This window comes from Dromiciops gliroides, chromosome 2, assembly GCF_019393635.1.
Source record: "Dromiciops gliroides isolate mDroGli1 chromosome 2, mDroGli1.pri, whole genome shotgun sequence".
Lineage (NCBI taxonomy): Eukaryota > Metazoa > Chordata > Mammalia > Microbiotheria > Microbiotheriidae > Dromiciops > Dromiciops gliroides.
In genome coordinates, this window is record NC_057862.1 from 458662977 (window position 1) to 458686145 (window position 23169).

At 38.1% G+C, this 23169-nt stretch overlaps 1 protein-coding gene across 1 annotated transcript in view; it reads right to left on the minus strand.

The window, feature by feature from the left end:
- PTPN1 (protein tyrosine phosphatase non-receptor type 1) overlaps window positions 1-23169 on the minus strand; it is an 86262-nt gene that overhangs the window by 12985 nt on the left and 50108 nt on the right. Inside the window, exons 2-4 of the mRNA XM_043984034.1 lie at window positions 20719-20809; window positions 17063-17163; window positions 11232-11330 (exon numbers count right to left, since the gene is read on the minus strand). Of these exons, the coding sequence (XP_043839969.1) occupies window positions 11232-11330; window positions 17063-17163; window positions 20719-20809 (291 nt within the window). The remainder of the gene's footprint in view (window positions 1-11231; window positions 11331-17062; window positions 17164-20718; window positions 20810-23169) is intronic.

A 23169-nucleotide genomic window follows, 5' to 3' on the forward strand; every position in this document is an offset into this window, starting at 1 on the left:
CTTTGGCAGTTGGATAGAGGATGGGTTAGATTAGGGATACCAGTGGAAAGATGATGAAGGACAGTACTAGAGTATTTAATGGCTGTGTGAGTAAAGAGATGTTGTGAAGGTTGAGATGATGAAATCTGAGAATGGATGTGTGGGGTGAATGTGAGTGAAGAACCAAGAATGATACTAAACTTGTGAGCCTGGGTAATCAGAAGGATAGTGGTACCCTCAACAATAATGAGGAGATTGAAAGGGGTGACTATTGGAGGGGACCACAGTAGCTATCTAGTGCAACCCATATATAAAGAAATCTCCTCTATAACATAAAAGATTATATACAAGGATAAAATGAACCCCAGAGGAAGAGATGCTGTTGAGTAATAGTGATAGCAGAAGGCTCTGGAAATAGTAGTGGGAAGTAAAAAGTATTCCAATTCTTCCACTTGGCCCACTGGGTCAGGGGACACAAGAAAAGCTGCAATCAGCACTGAAAAAGGGTGTCAGGACTGCACTATCTTCTGGAGAATAGTTTCCATGAGCACAATATGAAATGTGCAAAGAAGAGATCAAGTATAAAGGGATTTTCATTAATAACTGAGACAAGATTCTAGCACAAGGAAAGGTAGGACAGAGTAAAGGTGAATGATATGACAAGATTATGGAAAAAAAGTAGCAGAGAAGACACTTGAACCAGGGTTATAGGTACTCTAAATCACAGTTAATAGGGTAATCAAAGAAATAAATCTGATCAATAGGTACCACTTAATTGGGGTCTCTACTTTTTATAATAATGGAGGGTGGTGGTATAGGGTTCCATCTACAATAATGAAAGGAATGGTGGTGGCAGGGAGTTTAATCTGAAGGTCTGGGTTCCTAGGGAATGGTCTGGAATTTATATATGGCACCATTTCAGTAATTATTCAGTAGTTATGCAAGATGTTAGGAAAAAAGAGATACCCAATGCACTAGCAAAATGCACTAGGTTTTCCCAGATCTTCTGTCTGAGACCCTGATTAGGGGGTAATGCTAGGTCTTTTCCTGAGGTCCCAATATGCCTCTATCTAGGTCTAGTATCTGAGGCCCAACCTCATGGTAGAACCAGGCCTTTTTGGCAGAAAAAGCAGGTAGCAAATAGGATGCTAGAAAGAATCTTTACATAAAAGTTTTCTCAGGAGGACAAGTAATATTTCCCAGTTCTATTCCCCATCATGATATATTTTAGCATAACAATGTCAATCAATCAATCAATCAATCAATCAACATTTATGAAGTGCTTATTATATGCCAGGCACTGTGTTAAGTTTTGGGGATACAAAAAGAGGCAAAGGACAATCTCTGCCCTCAGATAGCTTACAATCTAATGGGGGAAACAACACGTAAATATAAACATAGCAAGCTATATGTAAGATGAATAGGAAATAATTAATAGGGGGAAAGTACTTGAATTAAGAGGAGTTGGGGAAGGCTTCCAGTAGAAGATGAGATTTTAGTTGAGACTTAAAAGAGGCCAGGGAGGTCAGCTGTTGTGGTGGAGGAGGGAGAGCAATCCAGGCATGGGGGACAACAAGAGAAACTGCTTGGAGTAGAGATGGGAAATGTCTTGTTTGTGGAGCAGTCAGGATGCCAGTATCACTGGATCAAAGAGTACATGTCAGAGAGTAAGGTATAAGAAGAATGGAAAGATAGGAAGGAGCTAGGTTATGAAGGGCTTTGGATGCCAAACTGAGCATTTTGTATTTGCTCCTGGAGGTAAAAGGAAGCCAATGGAGTTTATTGTGTAGTGGGGTGACATGCTGGGACCGGTGCTTTATGAAAATCACTTTAATGGTTGAAAGGAAGATGGACTGAAGTGGGGGAGAGACTTGAGACAGCAGACTCACCGGCAGGCTATTCCAATCATCCAGGCTCTTGCCTGCACTAGGGTGTTGGCGGGATCAGAGGAGGAAAGAGGGAATATTTGAGAAAGGCAAAATTGACAAGTGTTGGCAAAAGTTTGGCTATGAGGGTCGGGCCTGAGGGCCTGGGAGAACGGTTCTGCCTCTTACAGTAATAGAAAAGATAGGAAGGACGGAAAGGGTTTTTGGGAAAGATAGCGAGTTACGTTTTGTACACACCGAGTTTAAGATGTCTGCTGGACATCCAATTCAAGACGTCTAAAAGTGAACTGACAAGCTGTGAAATTATGAAATGGGGCAGGCGTGCTGTTTATGTGGGTGCTGATGGCAGCGGAGAGTGAAGCTGCAATCACACTTCACAGGGAAAAATGGCATAGAAAACACAGAGATAAATGGTGAAAGAGGGGATGGTGGTACAGAAGCAAACATCATGGGGATGAGAGTAAAGGAAGGCAGGTAACAGGGAAGAGGATGGGGAGGGGGATGGGCACAGATAATCAATCATTTATGTAACCATGGATTACAACTGGAAAAACTGACATCATGGACATGATGGAGATGGAAGAGTGCTGGGGGTGAAGAGGAGGGTAGTCAAGAGTTTGAGGTCTTTTTTTTTTTTAAATCATAAAAGTATTTTATTATTTTTTAGTTACATGCAGAGATAGTTTTCAACATTTCTTTTCATAAGATTTCTAGTTTCAAATTGTTCTCCCCCCTCCTCTCCCGCCCCCCTCCCCAAGACAGCATGGAATCAGATATAGATTATATATGTACAATCACATTAAGCATATTTCTGCATTAGTCATGTTGCAAAGGAAGAATCAGAGCAAAAAGGAAAAACCTCAAAAAAGAAAAACGACAAAAGTAGAAACAGTATGGTTCAATCTGCATCTTGATTCCACAGTTCTTTTTTCTGATTTGGAGAGCATTTTCCATCATGAGTCCTTTGGAACTATCTTGGACCACCGTATTGCTGAGAAGAATCAAGTCTATCACAGTTGATCAACACACAATGTTGTTGATACTGTGTACAATGTTCTCCTGGTTCTGCTCATCTCACTCAGCATGTAACAATTCAAATCCTTCCAGGTTTCTCTGAAACCTGCCTGCTCATTGTTTTTGAGGTTTTTTTTAAATTGGGTTTTTGTGGAGGACATATTAATTCTTATCCGTGCCACCTAACGTACCCTAATCACTTCAAAGTTGTCAGTAAAACTTTAAAGTTAACATGTCCACATCATCTCAAAATGATCAGCACCATTTGGGGATCTGCTGGTCTTTACTGCTGATGGCTGTAATTTGTCTGAGATTTACATATCATAGAACCAAAAGGTCCTGACAGCAAAGCTTAGATGGCCTCCCCTTATTTAGCAAATGTTACCAGGATGTATGGTTAATATATGATATAATTTGTAAAATGATGTTCCTTTGATCTTTGGGACAGTTTGTACGTGGCTTCCAGTTTCCCCTTTGCAATCTTCCATCCTGCTATTCCACTTTATACTGGTTACTTATAAACTTACTATATTGACTTGAAGAGGGGATTGTTAGGAGAACTAGAACAAGATACAATTTTAGCAAAGAAAGGCAGTTGGAATTGTGAGAGTGGAGACTGGCAGAGAGACTGGGGCATATATTTGACAATCATCAGCATAGAGATGGTAATCCATGGGTGCTGATAAGTGAAGTGAAGTAGTATAAAGGGAAAAGAGAAGGCCCAGGACAAAGGTCTGAGGGACATCTATGATTAGAGGGCATGATCTGAAGAAGGATGCAGCAAAGCAGACAGTAAAGGAGCAGTAAGATAGGTAGGAGGAAAATCAGGGGAGACTGGTATCCTGAAAACCTAGAGAGAAGAGACTATCAAGGAGAGAGTGATCCACTGTGTCAAAGGCCACAGAGAGGTCAAGGAGAATGAAAAGGACTATCAAACTAAGACTACACCTGTTGAACTACTCATGATATTCTTTATATAACAGTTTTCTACAATCTTAAAGTTCTGAAAGGATGATAAGCAGGCTAGCAAAACATAAAGAGGAGGGCATCCTGGCTATTTTCCAAGGGGAAACCACACCCTCCCTCACCCCCCCCCCCCCCCGCTGGAAACAATGAATTAAATGAAAACTATACATTGACTGAGCTTTGAGCAGAGGTTATGTGGATAAGCTATAATGAAGCCACCCCTGAGGCAGCATAGTATAGTGGAAAGAACATGCTATTTATTTGACTATAGACAAGTAACAACTTTTCTGGGCTTCAGTTTCCTTATCTGTAAAATGAGAAAAACAATTGCTGAACTACTAACTTTTCGGAGTTGGGAAGAAATTATTTCCATAGCCCATATTTTATAAATTATCATCACCACTTATCATTTTTAGCTCAGGAAGGCAGCGCTGTGGTATGGAATAAAAGGGCCAATAGAATTAGAATCAGAAGACCCCAGTCTGAATTTTGTTTGTTATTTACCAACTAGGGCACCATTATTTATTAAAAGACTAAGCAAATGAAATCCTGCAACTTCTTTGCTAAATAATTTCTGTATCCAGTCATTTGAATGTAGAATTGATGCAAACACTGAACCCCAAAAATATGAAGGGGAACCAATATAGCACATGACTTTTAAATACTGAACTGAGTATATATATAATGAATTCAACTGAAACACAATATAGTAGGTTGATATGCATAAACACTGATGACTATTCACGTTATCAAAGCAAATTTGTATCACAGAGGTAGCAACAAGGACATGTGTGTGTGTGTTTGTGTGAGTGAGAGAGAGAGACAGAGAGAGAGATGGAAACGAGAGAGAGATGAGACTAAAGACAAAGTAAAAACAGTTTCTGATACATTACTGTCCTTAGGAAGATTTTCTTAGGAAAACAAGATGAAAGATACTGAAATAAGCTTCATTCTAATAACACTATTTTTGTAATCCATTTTTGTTGGTAAGACTATTGTCACTTTCAAAATAATTTCTCCTATATATCTTTTTGTAAAAACAGTTAAGCAAAATCAATTAATGAAATGATTTTGTCACTTTCCATTTTTGCAGTTTACTGTCAGGCAAAAACAGCGTGTTTTTAGATTTAAAAAAAAAAAAACCAACTTAGAACCAATATTGTCTATTCTCCTTGTCCTGAGTTTTGTTGGCTTCATTTACATTGTTGTAGTCATTGTACATTTTCTCTTGGTTCTGCTGTCTTGTTTCTCATCAGTTCATGTATATTCCCATGTTTCCATGAATTCTTCATAAGTATGGCATTATTACATCATGTCACATAACATAATTTGTTCAGTCATTCCCCAATTACTAGACAGTTTCTTTACAGCTTTCTACCTCATAACAGCAAATATTCTACTTGAATCTTCGGCAAGAGATGGGTATTCCAACACATCTAAGAATCTTACATTATTTTAGTTAAAATCCAAGAGTACAATCAGCAAATTGAAATATAATTTTCATACTAAATCTTTCTGAAAATCATGACATTTTAGTTAGTATTTATCTGAGCTTGCTATTACTGCTTGTTTCAAAGTAAAAGCTGGAAATATAAAAGAATTGCAGATCAAAATACTGAAAACAAATTATATATCCAATAATTGGGGAATGGCTGAATAAATTAAAGTATGCTAACATAAGACATTAAAGCATCATTCAAATGATAAATGATACATGGAAATAGAGACTTACATATGAAGTAATGAAAGTGAGAACCACAGAACCAGAACAGCAAATATAGGCTCAACCTTATTTTTTTTTAAATAACAAACCAAAAAAGTAACTGAGATTCACACGCTGCAAACATATCTTATTTGTTAATTTGATTCCACTTTGTTAAAAGGTACAGCATAATTTGTTTATAGTTTTATGAAAAACTTTGTTCTTCATTTTATAAAGGAATGGAGATAGGTGAAAAATCACAAACTGTTATGACTAGATTATCTACCATACCATTCTGTACCATATCACTCATCTCCAAAAATTCTAACTTGGAACTCCAAATAATTTTATAAAACTATTAGTTAGTCAACAAGTATTTAACTGTTTACTATGTACCAGATACATAAGTAAGTGCTGGAATACAAAAAAGGGCCAAAATAGTTTCTGGCCTCAAAGAGCTCACAATCTACAGGGGAAGATAATATGTAAATAACTAGGTACATACAAGACACAGGCAGAGCAGAAGGAAGGAAATTTCAGAAGGGAAGGCATCAGCAGTTAGTTGCAAGGACCTGGAAAAGCCTCCAGTAGAAGGTAGGTTTTAAGCTTGGTCTTGAAGGAAGAGAAAATTAAGAAGTGGAGATGAGGAGATGCCAGACACGGGAGACAACCAATGCAAAGTCATGGAGATAGGAGGTGGCATGTCATACCTGAGGAACAATAAGGTCAGTGTCTCTGGATCACAGAATATGTGGAATTAAGGATAAGTGGGATTAAGTTGAAGAAGACTGGAAAGGTATAAGTGACATGTTATGAAGAGTTCTAAATGCTAAACAGATGATTTAATATTTGAATCTGATGGTAACAGGGAGCCAGTGAAGTTTCTTATGTTGTCAAGTCACATAGTCAGACCTGCACTTTGGGAAGATCATTGCAGGGAAACCATTAGCAAGATACTGAAATCTATCCAGGGAAAAGGTGACAAGGTCCTAAACTGGGATAGTAGTTGTATGAACAGAGAGAAAGGGGCCTATAGAAGAGATATCACAGGGAAAGAAATGATGAGATTTTGGCAACAGATTGGATATGTGGAATAAACAAGGGTAAGGAGTCAAAGGTGACACTGAGGTTGCAAATCAGGGTGACTTAAGTGGATAGAGGCATCCTCGAGAGTGACAGTCAAGTTCAAAAGAGGGAAGGGTTTCTGAGGAAAGATAATGAGTACTGTTTTGGACATGTTGAATTTCAACTGTGTATGGCATATCTAGTTTGAGATATCAAAAAAGTGATTTGAGTCCAGATTTCAGGAAAGAGATTGGGTCTGGGTATACAGATCTGGGAATTATCTGCACAGAGATCACTGATTCCATGTAAGTTGATGAGATCATCAAGTGAGACAGTATGGAGGGAAAAGAGAGCCTGGGATAGAACTTTGGGGGACACCCACATTTAACAGACATGATCTGGATGAATATCCAGAGAGAGACTGAGAAGGAGCAGGCAGAAAAGTAAGAAGAGAACAGTCACAAAAACAAAGAAAGAGAATATGCCAAAGAAAAAGCTAACTGACAGTGTCAAACACTGAAGAGAAGTCTGGAAGGATGAAGACTGAGGAAAGGCCACTGGCAATTTTGAGGAACAGTTTCAGTTGAGCAATGAGGTCAGGAGCAATAATGCAGAAGGTTTAAAATTGAATGAGAGGGAGGGACAAAGCCAAGATGGTGGAGGAAAGACATTAAACACACAGAGCTCCTGATACAATTACCCCAAAAACAGCAATAAAAGAACCCCCTAGAGCAGAAAACCCACAAAAATATGGGCTGAGATTATTTTCCAGCCATAGACAGATTAAAGGGGGCCGTGCTGAGCTACCGGTAAAGTCCAACTCCGTGATCACGCCGACAGAAACCCCAGGCACACCATACCAGAGGAACTTAACCCCGAGCCTCTGAATCAGCTGCAGCACCAGTGTCTTCTGGAACTGATCTTGCAATCGGGTGAGAGGACTGAACGGCTGGCCAGGGCGGAAAATGCAGGGGTGTCAGTGGGATCTAGGGAGGAATTCAGCTGTCCCTCCCCAGTGGGAAACCAGGAAGAAATCCTGAGCTGTGAAAGGCCCAGCTGGGGGAGGGGCACAGGCTCGTCAAAGCTAAAGACCACACCACAGAGAGCTGTGTTGGTTGGTTGTTTAGTAAGTAGGCTTGAGTTTATCTTCAGACCAGAGAACAGGCCAGGAGAGAGAAAAACCTACCCTCCCTCAAACCAAAACATCTGGGACCCTCTGAAGCTGGGGACAGTAGTGTAGCCTAGAAGCAGGGCCCCCAGCAGGGAGTTAAAAATCAAGTAAAAGATGAGCAAGCAAAGAAAGTTCAGAACTATGGAAAGTTTCTTCAGAAACAAGGAAAATCAAGGTCACCCTCAGAAGAGGACAACAAGCTCAGGGCCCCTACATCCAAAGCTTCCAAGAAAAATATGAACTGGTCTCAGGCCATGGAAGCTCTCAAAAGGGACTTTGAAGAGAAAGTAGGAGAGAGAGAAAAAAGTTTTAGAGAGAGGGAGGAAAGAATGGAAAGAGAAATGAGAGCGATGCAGTAAAATCATGAGAAAAAAGTCAACAGCTTGAAAAGTCAAATGGAAAAGAAGATAAAACAGCTGCCTGAAGAAAATAATTGCCTAAGAATTAGGACTGAACAAATGGAAGCTAGTGATCTTACGAGAAATCAAGACATAGTAAAGCAAATCTAAGTGAATGAAAAAATAGAGAGCAATGTGAAATATCTCCTTGGAAAAACAGCCGACCTGGAAAATAAATCCAGGAGAGATAATCTGAAAATCATTGGACTACCTGAAAACCATGACCAAAACAAGAACTTAGACACCATCCTCCAAGAGACTGTCAGGGAAAATTGCCCTGATATTCTAGAAGCAGAAGCTAAAATAGAAAATGAAAGAATCCACCGATCACCTCCTGAAAGAGATCCCAAAAGGAAAACCTCCAGGAATATTATAGCCAAATTCCAGAGCTCCCAGGTCAAGGAGAAAATATTGCAAGCAGCTAGAAAAAGGAATTCAAGTACTATGGAGCTCCGATAAGGATAAAATAAGATCTAGCAGCATCTACATTAAAGGACTGGAGGGCATGGAATATTATATTCCAGAGGGCAAAGGAACTGGGTTTACAGCCAAAAATCACTTACCCAGCAAAACTGAGTATAATCTTTCAGAGGAAAAAATGGGATTTCAATGAAAAAGAGGACTTTCAGGCATTTGTGATGAAAAGACCTGAACAGAATAGAAAATTTGACTTTCAAATACAGGACCCTGGAGAAGCATAAAAAGGTAAACAGGAAAAAGAAATCATGAAGGACATTAAAAGGTTAAACTGTTTACATTCTTACATGAGCAAATAATACTTCCAACTCATAAGAACTTTCTCAGTAAGGAATATACAGAGGACACAGGTCTGAACTGAATATGAAGGGATGATATCTGTAAAGCATTCATTTTTTGTTTATCCTTGTTCTTTGTGGAGAAAACAAGGTGAGGTGTCTTATGTCTGGGGGCAGATTTGGGCTCAGGGGCTCCTGGGTCCAGGGCTAGTGCTTTGTCCACTGTGCCACCTAGCTAACCCATGATGACATCTTTAAAATAGGGTTGAGGGGAAGGAGGAATAGACTGGGGGAGGGGAACGGGAGAGGTGGACTGGGGAGAAGGACCTCACATGAAGGAAACAAGAAAAAAGCTTATGGGGGGGAGGGGAAGAGGGGGAAGGAATAGGGCAGTAAGTGAACCTTACTATCATCAGAATTGGCTCAAAGAGGGAATAACATACATACTCAAGTGGGTATGGTAATATATTTTTGCCCTGTGGAAAAGTGGGTGGGGATGGAGATAAGGGGCAGGAGAGAAGAGGGGAAGGAGGGAAGGGAAGTTTGGGGGAGGGAACAGTAAAAAGCAAAACACTTTTGATGAAGGTGAAGATGTTCTGCATAACAGCACATGTATGACATATATTGAACTGCTTGATTTCATACGGAGAGTTGAGGAGGGAGGGAGGAAGAAAAATGTAGAAAACAGAATTAGCTCAAAGACCTTAACTTCATCAGAGTGGGCTCAAGGAGGGAATAACACACACACCCATTTGGGAGGAGTAATCTATTATTATTTGGGAGGGGAAGAGAATAAGGAGGGAAGGTTGAATGAAGGGAGGATAGAGCAGGAGAGGGGGCAGTCAGTAGCAAAACACTTTTGAGGAGGAATAGGGCAAAATAAGATAGAAAATAGAGTAAATGTCATTGGAAGGGAATAGGATAGAGGGAAATAGTTATGATGATTGACTAAAATGGCAAAACATATGGTACCTACTCTGCTGGGCTATTGTGAAGAAAATTCTTTATCAAGTTTAAGGTACTATATAAAAGTAATGATGAACAGGATGCTATCAGAAAAACCTGGAAAGACCCACATAAACTGAGGCAGAGAGAAATGTACTGTATATAAAATAACAGCAATAGCGTAAAGACGATCTGCTGGGAAGCACGTGGTTATTTTCGGCAAGGTAATGATCCAATATAACTCTGAAGGACTTATGAAAATTGCAATACACCTATAGAGAAAGAACAGATGGTATCTGGAAACAGACTGAAACACATTTTTTTTTAATAACTCTTTAATCTGAAGTTTTGTTTTTATCTGTTTTCTCCCACAACCTAGCTAATGTAGAGATGTTTTCCATGACTACTCATGTATAACTTACACTGAATTGCTTGAGTTCTTGGGGTGGGAGGTGGGAAAGGAGGAAGAGAAGTTAGAACACAAAGTTTTAAAAAACTGATGTCAAAATTGCTTTTACATGTAATTTGGAAAGTAAAATTCTAAAAGAAAAAAAAATTAAAAAGATTAAAAAAGGGGGCAGCTAAGTGGCGCAGTAGATAAAGCACCGGCCCTGGATTCAGGAGGACCTGAGTGCAAATCTGGCCTAAGCACTTGACACTTACTAGCTGTGTGACACTGGGCAAGTCAACCCCTATTGCCCCACACAAAACAAAACAAAAAGATTAAAAAATTGAATGAGAGAAGAGGAAGTAGAGGTAGCTAGAAAGATTATTTTCTCAAGTAGTTTAGCCAAGAAAGGGAGGCAAGATATAGGATAGCTATGAGGGATGCTAGTATCAGGTTTAAGAATGAGGGATATATGGCCTCATTTGTAGGTGGCAGGAAAGGAGCCACTAGATGGGAAGAGGCTGAAGATTAGAGAAAAAGAAGGCATGAGAATGAGGATGACAATCTTCTGGAAAAGATGGAAGGGGACAAACTTTCTATATAAAATACAGTAATAATACCAATAACAATATTAAAGAAATTATTTTCAAAATACAGACAGATTTTTGGTTTAGACAAGAAGTAATTGCTAGAGTTCAACTAATTCTCCACCTTTTCAGGATTCTGCATACCGATCAGCAAAACCTTTTTATAACACACATACAACCTGATCATTCTGAAAAGGAAGCATAAATTATATTTTAAAAGTCAGGCACTACAATTCTGTACTGTTTTATAAGTTTTATAAGACTGAGCCCAAAGATTTGAAAAGTTTCTATTCCAGTGAACAACTTATGGCAGAAACAAACTTTGTGGCTATATATGCACGTCTATTGCAGAAGAGAAGTGAAATCCATACTTACTGATCCCTTTTCCATCACTCTGTTAAGCATGACAACTCCCCGGCTTTTCTGTTCCCAAACCATCTCCCAAAAGTGACCACATGTGTTAGGCAGAGGGCCCTGTGAAAAGATACAGACTTGAAAAGTTAATTTCATCTTTGAAAATTAATAACCATTATTTAAAAATAAAACAAGTTTCTCAATGATTATGATATAGCACAACTCAGAGAAAAGAGAGATGACTTTGCCCTTTCAAGGTCCAGAATTCAGTATCTATAATTCTATTTCTCATTTGAAAGATGATCAATAATAGAGAAAACACTTTTCTTTTTTGGGCGGGGGGGGGGGGGCAGGGCAATAAGGGTAAAGTGACATGCCCAGGGTTACACAGCTAGTAAGCACCAAGTGTCTGAGGCCAGATTTGAACTCAGGATCTCCTGAATCCAGGGACGGTGCTTTATCTATTGCACCACCTAGCTGCCCCAAAATACTTCTTTTGATTTACTGTTTGGAAATACTAGCTGGTACTAAATGTGCGTAACAGTACCATCCTTAAGGGTATACGGGGACTAGGACACTGTGGGGGTGGTACGGCTCTTGGTATTTTTACACAGATGAAATTGCAACAAAAATAAATAATCTTGATTGGTGAAACCAAGCCTATATTTTAGGCCTCCATAAACCACAAGCATTTAATAACTGTCTATGTGCCAGGTATTGTTGATGATAACAGCTAGCACTTACTATGTGCCAGGCCCATAGCGTTTTACAAATATTCTCTCATTTGATCCTCACAACAACACTGGGAGATAGGTGCTCTTATTATCGTCCCCATTTTATAGTTAGGGAAACTGAAGTAAAAGTGATCTGCCCAGTTAGGACGTGTCTGTGGCTGGATTTGAACTCAGGTGTTCTTGACTTCAGGCCTAGCCATTATAGATAGCACTTAACTGCCTCACTGAGGATTACAATGAATTACAATTACAAATATAAAATGGCAGTAGATGTGTTGCAGAAAAAAAAGTCTGAAGAGGAGATCACAAAAGGGTAGTACCACATTAAAAGGGGTGAAGGTGGATTTCAGGACAGCAGGGAAAGAAGAGAAAATAGGGTTATTATCTATAAGCAGTTAATCTCACCCCAATTACTCTGGTGATGATGGATGATCAGGGAGGGTGAGTTATAAGTTTCATGCCCCTTTTTAGTGCCAGCTGGTACCACTAGCTCCTTCTCTGCTGGGTACCCTAAGTAGCTATGCTATTACACCAATCGGTCCCTTTGGCAGTACAGGACCACTGAAAAGCATAGGGTTGAGGTAACCACCACAATTTTTTGAACTAAGGCTTGGCTTCAGGCCCGCATATATGTATAGCCTAACAGGCTCCAACCCTTCAAGAAGTTTATTATAATAGAACCTTGTGCCCAAAACCCATTCTTTTCCCTACTCACTCTCTTTCTTAAGTTCTCCAATCTGATAGCCATCCATACTATTCTACAGAAGTTACTTTCCTGAATATTAATGACCTTCTTATTGACAAACTGAATTGCATTTTCTCCCTTACCATTCTCCTGGAGCTTTCTCCTGCATTTAACACTGTTGACCAACGAATTCTTAAAACTCTTTCCCCTTACCTTCATAACGTATACTATCTTGTTTTCTCTTCTCTCTGACTGCTGTTTTTCTGCTTGTTCCCTCACTGTGGATGTTCCCTAAAGGTTAGTTTTCAGGAATGGCATCTATTTTCTATCCTGAGGGGTCCAAGGCCAACTGCACTTAAGACTTAAGACATCAGGGGAATAAAGTCAGACTGCAAGAGGTTGATAAGTGAATAAGCAGTGAGGAAAATGGAGGCAGGAAATACAGGCAATTCTTTCTAGGAGTTCGGCAATGAAAGGGAAGAGAGCTACAGGACAACTGCCAGAGGGGATGGCAGAACAGATTAAAAGTTTAGGGATAAGGAAGCAGTTGGCATGGTCCAATAATGAATCAGTAAATAAGTTCTCAAGGAACAGGGATGAAATCAAAGGCACAAGTAGAAGGGTTGTTAGCCCTGACACAGAAAGAGTCACCTCTTCTTCAGAAACTAGAGGCAAGAAAGAGAAAAGGTAAAGACATTGAGCATTCTTAGGTGGGAATATGAGGTGATGTCATCTACTGAGAGACAGAGGAGTATGGGTGGTACTAGGAGCCTGAAGGCAGAGATTTTAAATAGCTGCTACAAGCATGTGACAGCTTGTCAACCAAGGAAGAAAAGGACTACAATGCAACAATGAGGGCCCAGATGAAATGAGAACATTATATCATACTGGACCCAGCTGTGTTCAATTATATGCATGTATCTGTGTGACCTCAAGTAGCATTCAGCAGCACAGGCATAGAAGGGAGATGGTGATCATGGTCCAGGGGTAAGAAATGACAGAGCTGAAGTAGCAAGGGATTCAAAGGTAAAGGTGCACAGTTGTACTAGTTGTATTAGTGAGCTATCAGGTCAAGCAAAGAGGAAATCCAGAGCAGAGAGGAATGGAGATTTGATGAAAGAGCGGAATTTCAGGTCACAGGAAGTGGTACAGTTTGAATGGTGATGATCTAAGGTATGACCACCCTGTGGGTGGCTCACATAGAGTGAAAATGCATGTCACAGGAGTTGAAGATTGAGTAAGAATCTAGGGGTGTGGTCAGAATTTCAAGGTGAATTTTGGAATTTTCAAGCGTGAAATCACGGTTTAGTGTGTGTGTGGTGATGATGATGATGATAATGGCTAGCATTTATACAGTGCTTTAAAATTTGCAAAGCTCTATACATGTGATCTTATTTGGTAAAGGATAACTGAACCAGGTACTGACCTCTGCGAGAGAGGGAGAATAACCTGGAAGACAGCATATTACAACAATGAAATATCTGGAGAGGATGATATAAACTGATGAAGTGATTCTGAAAGAAGAAGAGAAGACTGCAAAGGGATGCTGTCAAAGGGAAAATATATCAACTTCTATAGGCCCAGATCTCTGGAGACATGAGTGAGGAGGAATCAACATCAGAGCTAGTGGCTAGGTATGAGTCATCTTCTAGACACAAAGTCCAGTTTTCATGAAGTCAAGAAGAGGGAAAGGGTTGAAAATGTTGGGTAAATTTTAGTAGGTATTTCTTTTACATGAGGACTAGATGGCCACTGAAGTTCCTTCTAATTCTTTAAGTTCTGTGATTCTATAAAGGTATCTAGGATGAAGGAAATTTTGTTAATCAAGAGGGGGTATTCTAGTGGAAGGAGAAGATAGAGGAGGAAAATTCAATACAAGGGAGAGTTGGCCAAGTATCCAAGAGTGAGAAAAGTAGGTAAAGTGTTAGGAGAAATCTGAGAAAAGACAAATTCCCAGTTATCTTTACAGTAAAACCACACAGAAAGTAAAAGGAAGCTCTATATTTGGAAGGGACTAATTCATGAAGACACCATCACACACAAGCATTATTAATAAAAAAATGTAACATGGGTGAATCAAGACTCTGATTTTGGTTTTCCTTCTTTTCTAAATATTCTCTCTTGGCCACCTTCCTCCTATGGTTTCAATTATTTCTATTATGGATGACCTCTAAATCTATTTACTTTAAAACTCTCCTTAGAAATGGAGCTGCATATTTCATCTGAGGTAGTGGTCAGGGTTATACAGAGGACATAGCACCTTAGGGGACCTTGAAGGAAACAAAATGTTTCTGGATCTCTCTACCAAGATGTCTCTCTCATTGGTACATCAAATTCAACATAACTAAAACTGAATTTACTGCCTCCTTCCCCTCTCTCAACTTTATGTTAATTGTACCACCTTGTCACCCAGGCTCATAATCTCAAAATCCCCAGTGGGATGTGATAGCACAAGAATAGGAAGACTCTATCAGTTGTGAAGTCCTGTTAAGAATACTTCCATAATATCTCTTATACTTATCTCCTTCCTTACTCTCCAAGTAGTCCTCATCCTACCATTTATAATTGTTTCCTAATGGGTTTTTCTGCTTTCATCCAATCTCTTGAATGCATCCTTTACACATTGATGCTTAAATAATCTTCCTTTAAGCATTAGTAGCTTAAAACTGCACTAAGACTTTTGGGACATCTGTATATGACATTTTTCCTCTTTAAGAATGTGAACTCTTGAGGGTGGCTAGGTGGCGCAGTGGATAAAGCACCAGCCCTGAATTCAGGAGTACCCGAGTTCAAATCCGGCCTCAGACACTTGACACTTACTAGCTGTGTGACCCTGGGCAAGTCACTTAATCCCCATTGCACCGCAAAAAACAAAAAAACAAAAAGAATGTGAACTCTTGGGGCAGCTAGGTGGCGTAGTGGATAGAGCACTGGCCCTGGATTCAGGAGTACCTGAGTTCAAATCCGGCCTTAGACACAACACTTACTAGCTGTGTGACCCTGGGCAAGTCACTTAACCCCAATTGCCTCACTAAAAAAAAAAAAAGAATGTGAGCTCTCAGAAAATGGAGTCTATGCAGTATGTACCTTTTTAAAAATACTTATTTTATGAGATTGCTAGCTTAAATCAAGAACTTCAGAATGAAAAATATAATATAGTTAAAAAGGCATAAATTTCACAGTCTAAGGCAGAGGGAGAAAGAATGGTATATTACAAAGAATGCTAGACTATGTTAGGGGACCAAAGCTTTAATCTAATTCCACCACTTACTTTGTAGCTTATAGACAAATCATTTTCCTTTTCTGGGTCTCAGTTAACTCTTTCACAAAATCACAAGGTTGTATTAAGCTCCATAATCAAATTTCTTAACTTAGTTATCACTTAATGCCACTATGTGTATAGTAAAATTTTACTCAATTTTCTGTGTTTTGCCCACAAGCTAGTTGGTTTTTGTCCTTTGTTCTCAAAGAGGACCAAAATGATATCACTATGTTGGGGCCAAGGTACAGTGAGTCTGACTGTGGCTAGTCAGACCAATACAAGCTTGGAAGGTTCTACCACAGGTCAGGCACACATAGTCAGTCCATATGAACATTTAGAGTGGAGATGTCTCTAAATTTGTGCATCTTACATTTCCTTTGAGCTACTGCAATTCTGTTTTGTTCATTTCAATACTCTCTTCCATAAAGAGGTACTGATTTCCCAGGATTTTTTTTTTTTTTTTGGTGAGGCAATTGGGGTTAAGTGACTTGCCTAGGGTCACACAGCTAGTAAATGTCAAGTGTCTGAGGTCTTATGACTCTAGGGCCGGTGCTCTATCCACTGCACCACCTAGCTGCCTCCCCCCAGGAAAATATTTTTAATAAATGTCTAGAAAACCCAAACTGAAGTGAAACTTAAGGTAATTTCCATTCAGAAAAAAAAATTATTAATGATGTTTCCATTTACATCATTAAAAAATTTTTTTTAAAAAATCTACTAAAGCACTTACTATGTGCAAGTTACTGTGCAAGTTAACTCTTTACAAACATCTCACTTTCTCCTCACAGCAATCCTGGGAGGTAGGTGCTAGTACAGTGCCATTTTATAGCTGAGGAAACTGAGTCAGACAGAGGTTAAGTGACTTTCCTAGGGTCACATAGCTAGTAAATCTCTGAGGCTAAATTTGAACTCAGGAGGTCTTTTTGACTCAAAGTCATGAGCTTGGTCTAACCTTTGTCATGTGGATGCCCCTAGGGATCATGAAGATTACAGTCTAACACTAAGAATCATAGCACAGCTGAGCTAGAAGTAAGTAATCTTAAGAATACTTTAGTTCAATTCTATAATTATACTGGTGATGAAATTCAGGCCCAGAATAAAGAAAACAAGGGAGATGTAAAGAACCCAAGCAAATGGACAATTATTTTTCTACTATGTTTTCATTTATTACCTGAGTGAGAATATAGCTTCTTTGGGCCTCTTCCATTTTTATCAAACTAGCATTTATATAATCATTATCTTCATGGTGTAGTTTAATTCGACTATGGTCAACTGTAAAGCAATCAGAACACAGGAAGTTAATTCAAGAGTTAGAATCCATAAATAACATGTACGTATATAAAATACGTCAATAAACATTTATTAGATACCTACTAGGCAAAGTACCTGGAGACAGAGGGGAAAGGTCCTGGATTTGGAATCAAGGGCCGTGGGTTCAAATGCTGGCTTTGTCACTTACTCTTTGTATGATCTTGGCCAAGTCATTCCATCTTTCTGGACCTCAGTTTCTTCAACTGTAACATGAAGGGATTAGCCAAGAGACCTTCAGGGCCCCTTCTAGCTCCCTGGAGCTCTTTTTTAGGAGCTCTGGTAGATTCAGTTAGGTAAATGACCTTCCTCTAACCCCGATTAACTCCCATACTGTCCTCCTTTCAATGTTTAAGATCTGCTACTTGGCAAAGTTAGCCCTGGGATGACAACGGTTCCGTGAGATGAACTGTATTCTATGTGATATATCAGACTGGACATAGAGTCAAGTGACCTGAATGTGAATCCAGGCTCTCTTTAGCTTTATACCTCTGAATTTCAGCTTCCTCACCTGTAAGATAAGGAGGCAATACTTATACTCTCTTCTTCTAAGGGTTGTTATGAGTAAAAGGTTTTATAAACCTTAAAGCACTAGAGACATGTGAATTATTATATTTGAGAAAAGAGGGGAAGTCACACCTGACTTGGAAAATAAGAGTGAGTTTCGGAGGGAAACAAAGGTCATGGAAATGAAGAAGTTTGAGAGACAGTTTTAAAAGGTTACTTCATATGTGAACTGTCTGTGCCAAACTGTATAAATACAGAGCATGTACATTAAGAAGGTGGAGAGAAAACTGAGTAGAATACAACTATGAAGCACTGACCAACATCCTTCCCAAATTCAGAATAGCGTCATAAAATCTAAAACTGAGGTAATTTTCTGTGCCCTAACACTGAACATTTTGCAAATTTGAATCAGCGGCAGAAGAGAAGGCTAAGTGTTTTCCTAGAGTCTTGAAGAGGTGCTACAGTACTGAAAGGCAGTCTGCACTACCGTTTATACAACACGTTTAGTTCTCTAATGCTCAATGGGCTATGATGGTGCCCCTTGACTTTTTTTTAAATTTCTGTTCTTTTTTTATTGTGATCCTAATATTAATTTAGACAAATAGAACTTAAGCAATAAACCTGATTATCCCAAATCTCTAAGTATATGCCCAAAGCAGTTTATCAGTGTCCCCAGGATGATATGAAAGAGACAATTTTGGTGTCCCTAAATGTTCCATCACCTGTAAAGGAGAAACTTAAGCACAGAGTGAAGCTGACTCAGATTTCTGACTAGGTACTAGTAGAGATACATTATATATGTAGAGATACATTATGTAACACATACACCTTACTGCTCTGCATATATCTATGTATAGAGACATATGTTTTTGTTTGAAAACTGCTTGTTCATATCCTTTGACCATTTATCAGTTGAGGAATAACTTGTATTCTTAAAAATTTTTCTAAGTTCTCTATATATTGAGAAATGAGGCCTTTATCAGAGAAACTTGCTGTAAACATTTTTTCCCAGTTTTCATCCTTCCTTTCAATCTTGGCTGCATTGGTTATGTTTGTGGGAAAAACTTTTTGACTTAATGTGATCAAAATTATCCATTTTATATCATGCAATACTCTCTATCTCATCTGGCCATAAATTCTTCCCTTATCCATAGATCTTACAGGTAAGATATTCCATGCTCCCCTAATTTGTTTATGGTATTACCTTTTATGTACCCATTTTGACTTTATCTTGTTATACTGTGTGAGATGTTGGGCTATACCTAATTTCTGCCAAACCGCTTTCTAGTTTTCCTAGCAGTCTTTGTTAAATAGTGAATTCTTGTCCCAAAAGCTTGGATCTTTGCATTTATCAAACACTAGATTACTATGGTCTTTTACTATTGTGTATTGTGTACCTGATCTATTCCACTGATCTTAGTCAGTACCAGATTATTTTGATGTTTATAAATTTGAGATCTGGTACAGCTAATCCACCTTCCTTCACAATTTTTTTTTTGGTTGATTCCCTTGATATTCTTGACCGTTTGTTCTTCCAGATGCATTTTTTCATTTTTTTCTAGCTCTAAAAATAATTTTTGGTAGTTTGGTATGGCACTTAAAGTAAAAATTAATTTAGGTAAAATTATCATTTTTATTATATTGACTACCCACAAACAATATTTTCCCAATTGTTTATATCTGACTTTATTTGTGTGAAAAGTGTTTTGTAATTGTGTTCAGAGAGTTTCTGGGTTTGTCTTGGCAGGTAGACTCCCAAGTATTTTATACTGTCTGCAGTTATTTTAAATGAAATTTCTCTTTCTATCTTTGCTGCTGGGGTTTTTTTGTTTTTGTTTTTGGTGAGGCAACTGGGGTTAAGTGACTTGCCCAGGGTCACACAGCTAGTAAGTGTCAAGGGTCTGAGGCCAGATTTGAACTCAGGTACTCCTGAATCCAGGGGCGGTACTCCATCCACTATGCCACCTACCTGCCCCTGCTGCTGGGTTTTGTCAGTAATATATAGAAATGCCGATGATTTATGTTGGTTTATTTTATATCCTGCAACTCTGCTAAAGTTGTTAATTATTTTATCTAGTTTTTCAGTTTTCTCTGACCCTTGGTTCTTGAAGGTTATACCTGTTAAGTGGAGGCTCTTACAAGTCTTACCAAACTGGAATGGTCTGTGTATGGTCAAGTGACTAAGTATGTCTTTTGCTTTAGTTAAGTTCTGAAAGACTTCTCAACAGGATAATGACCTTATAGACTAATTCTGTGGAAAGAGTACTCATAAAGAAAAAAACCCCACTCATTTATTAAAGTAAATTAACTTGCACAGGACAAATTATCTGTCTGTCAGCAAAAACAGACTGGGATATGAATAAATTTTTTCAAAAAGAAATCTTGGTGCTTGTTAATTCTAGTACTTCCTCTCTGTAGCAACAATAGAACTAATATTGTTGAAGTAACAAATATGCTATATGAAATTTTCATAAAAATTGATAATAAAGTTTTTATTTAAAGATTTAAGAGAAAAACCTTCAATTGTCTTCAATATTTACTTATGTGGACTAGCTTACTTCCCAACCAGAGATGACTATTAATCAACAACTTATCTCTAGTCCTGCCATTACAGGCAAACAAAGATAAGGCAACTTCACTGGACCCAGATTCAGGATGACCTGAGTTCAAATTCAGCTTCAGACACTTAGTAGGTTGGTGACCCCTTGGGCAAATCACTTAGCTTTTCTAAGACACAATTTATTCATCTGTGAATTGGGAATAAAAATAGCACTTACCCCCAGGGTTGCTGTGAGGATAAAATAACATTTGTAAAGTGCTCTGCAAACCATTAAAGCACTATATAAATGCTAGTTATTCTTATTGTTATTTTTATTATATAAAAGATGAATATTAGTAGATAAATATATAGTGGATATCTAGAATGTTTGATACTTTAACCAATATTTACAGAGGAAATAACTCAAAAAAGTGTAAAGCAGTGAGACAAATAACTAAGATATGAATACTTACAGGGACTGACATCTCTGTACCTGTTTCGATTTTTGTTTTTAGGAAGTTTGGCCACTTTACAGGGAAAGTCACTGGCTTCATGTCTAATATCCTATAAAAAAGAACAAACAGTAGTGCTTTAAATCTCTGGCATTACGTGAGTTTTATATGTACAGCATACTAAGTTTTTTTAAAATATTGCTATAAGGGGACAGCTAGGTGGTACAGTGAATAAAGTACCAGCCCTGGATTCAGGAGGACCTGAGTTCAAATTTGGTCTCAAATACTTGACACTAGCTGTGTGACCCTGGGCAAGTCACTTAACCCTCCTTGCCCCACAAAAAAGAAAAAAAAACTACCACTATATATTCATTTGTATATGTTGGTAGGACTTGCAGAATTCTGTCCTTCCTGGTATAACTTGTAGGAACTACAATAACCTCTACAACACAGTAAGATATTTAAAAAGCATTTTTTTTCCACAGTAAGATACTGAACAAGGAATATAATAGAAATTTTTTTTCATAATACATGAAATAAAATGCCTTCATGTTCAATACTTTCTCTGTACCCAGTAAATGTTCAGTGTATTGTTCTTTTTCCAATAATGTTGACTTTGAAATTTGAAGTCATGATGATATATCTTTTCAGTGAATGCTATAATAAATAATTTCTAGTATTCATGAAAAAATATTGCAATAAACTATAATTAAATTGGTTCATCTATTTGAGGTGCCAAGTTTTCTGGTCCAAATTAGGAGTTACTAAATTGGTACTCTCCCTATTGGGTATAGGGACTGTACTTGTGATGCACTGGTATATGGAACTATCAGGTAATGAAATTTTCTCTATCCATGTAGGTCAGCACCTTCTCTGCAATTTATAATCTTAGAGAGCTGCCTGGACCATAGAGAAGTTAAGCGACTTCTTCAAGGCCACAGCCAGTATGTGAGAGAGTCAGGACTTAAAACATTATCTTCCTGGCTTGGAGGCCAGCTATCTATCCACTATGCCATCTTTTACAAGGTGTACACAGGAAAACCTAAACAGTTGAATGGTCTCACTATATAGATGGTAAATAGGTCCCAATGTGCTGAACTGTTACAGAGGGAAAAAAAAAAAAAGACCTATATGGATTAATAAAACTGTTGAAGGATCTTTGTAAAGAATTGTCAGTACCTATGTAGTTTCTTTGCCTAAGCTGCTTGTTACTTACTCTATTTGAACATAAAAATGTAAGACACAGGACAAAAATGTTTTCTGGATGTTTATGATGAATCACCCCAAAGACAGTAACTTAAAAACAAGATGAATTACAAACTTGTTTAATGACACACACACAAAAAATAGTGTAGTAAAGTTATATAGCATATGTATCCTTTATGTGAGAGACTATACAAAAATCCAAAAAGGGAAGAGCTAGAAGAAATAAAAATTTAAATCTTAAAACCCAATAATGTTAGACATAATCCTATTTGGAAAAACAACTTGCAGGTCAAAAGCCATCTCTGATGCTCACATGATAAGCATAGAGATTAATAGCAATGGTTGGCAGGATGGTGGCTATGTTTGCTCTCAGGTGGAGCATATCTCTTCATACTAAAATAGAGATTATTAGGGTAACTAAGCCATCAGAATGACTGTTTGCAAATCAAGACCTAAATTCAATTAAATTCAACAAACTATGGGCAAAGCCTTTGTACAAAGTGCTACAAATAAAAAGGTAGATATGACAGAACCTCTTTTCAAGGTACTGAAAATCTAACAGATGGAAAAGCAGGTATGCAAATAACCCCAATACAAAGGAGAGTGATAAGAACAAAGGAAAAAATCTAGGTAGTGCTATGAGAAATACAGCAGAGATGATTTGTGATAGAGCCATGATTGTGTTCCATGACAAGGTTGTCACAATTTTAAAGAAAACATGATGTTGCCATATGTGTAACAGGCACTTAATAAATGTTTATGGAACTGAATTGACTAATTTGGCAAAGATACTTTTATATAAACTGCGTAACTGTCACTCCAGAGAATTATTAAAAAGTCAGTTAGAAGTAACCTCTAAGTGCATCTAAAATCAGCTGTTACAGGATCATTTAAATTTCATGTGTAATAAAGTAATCAGAAAATAATTTCTCCACTCATATTTTTGTTAATTACTAATGAGCTTAAATAATTTTCAGCCTGTCAACATAATTTGCCATATATATACATTTAGAATGCAAGGAATTTCAAAGTCTTATCAAATATGACAATTTCATAGTCTTATTTTTGGTACTGTTCTACCCTTTTGCACTTTATTAAAAGGAAGAATGAAATTAAAATGCATACTATCTTCACGTCTATATACATGTATACAAGAAATCTGTACATGCAATATACAAGGTTGTCAAGCTACCAATGGAAGCAAACATCTACTAGCTCCAAGATTTTAAAGAGACAAACATCCATGTGTTCATATTTCTTTTCCAG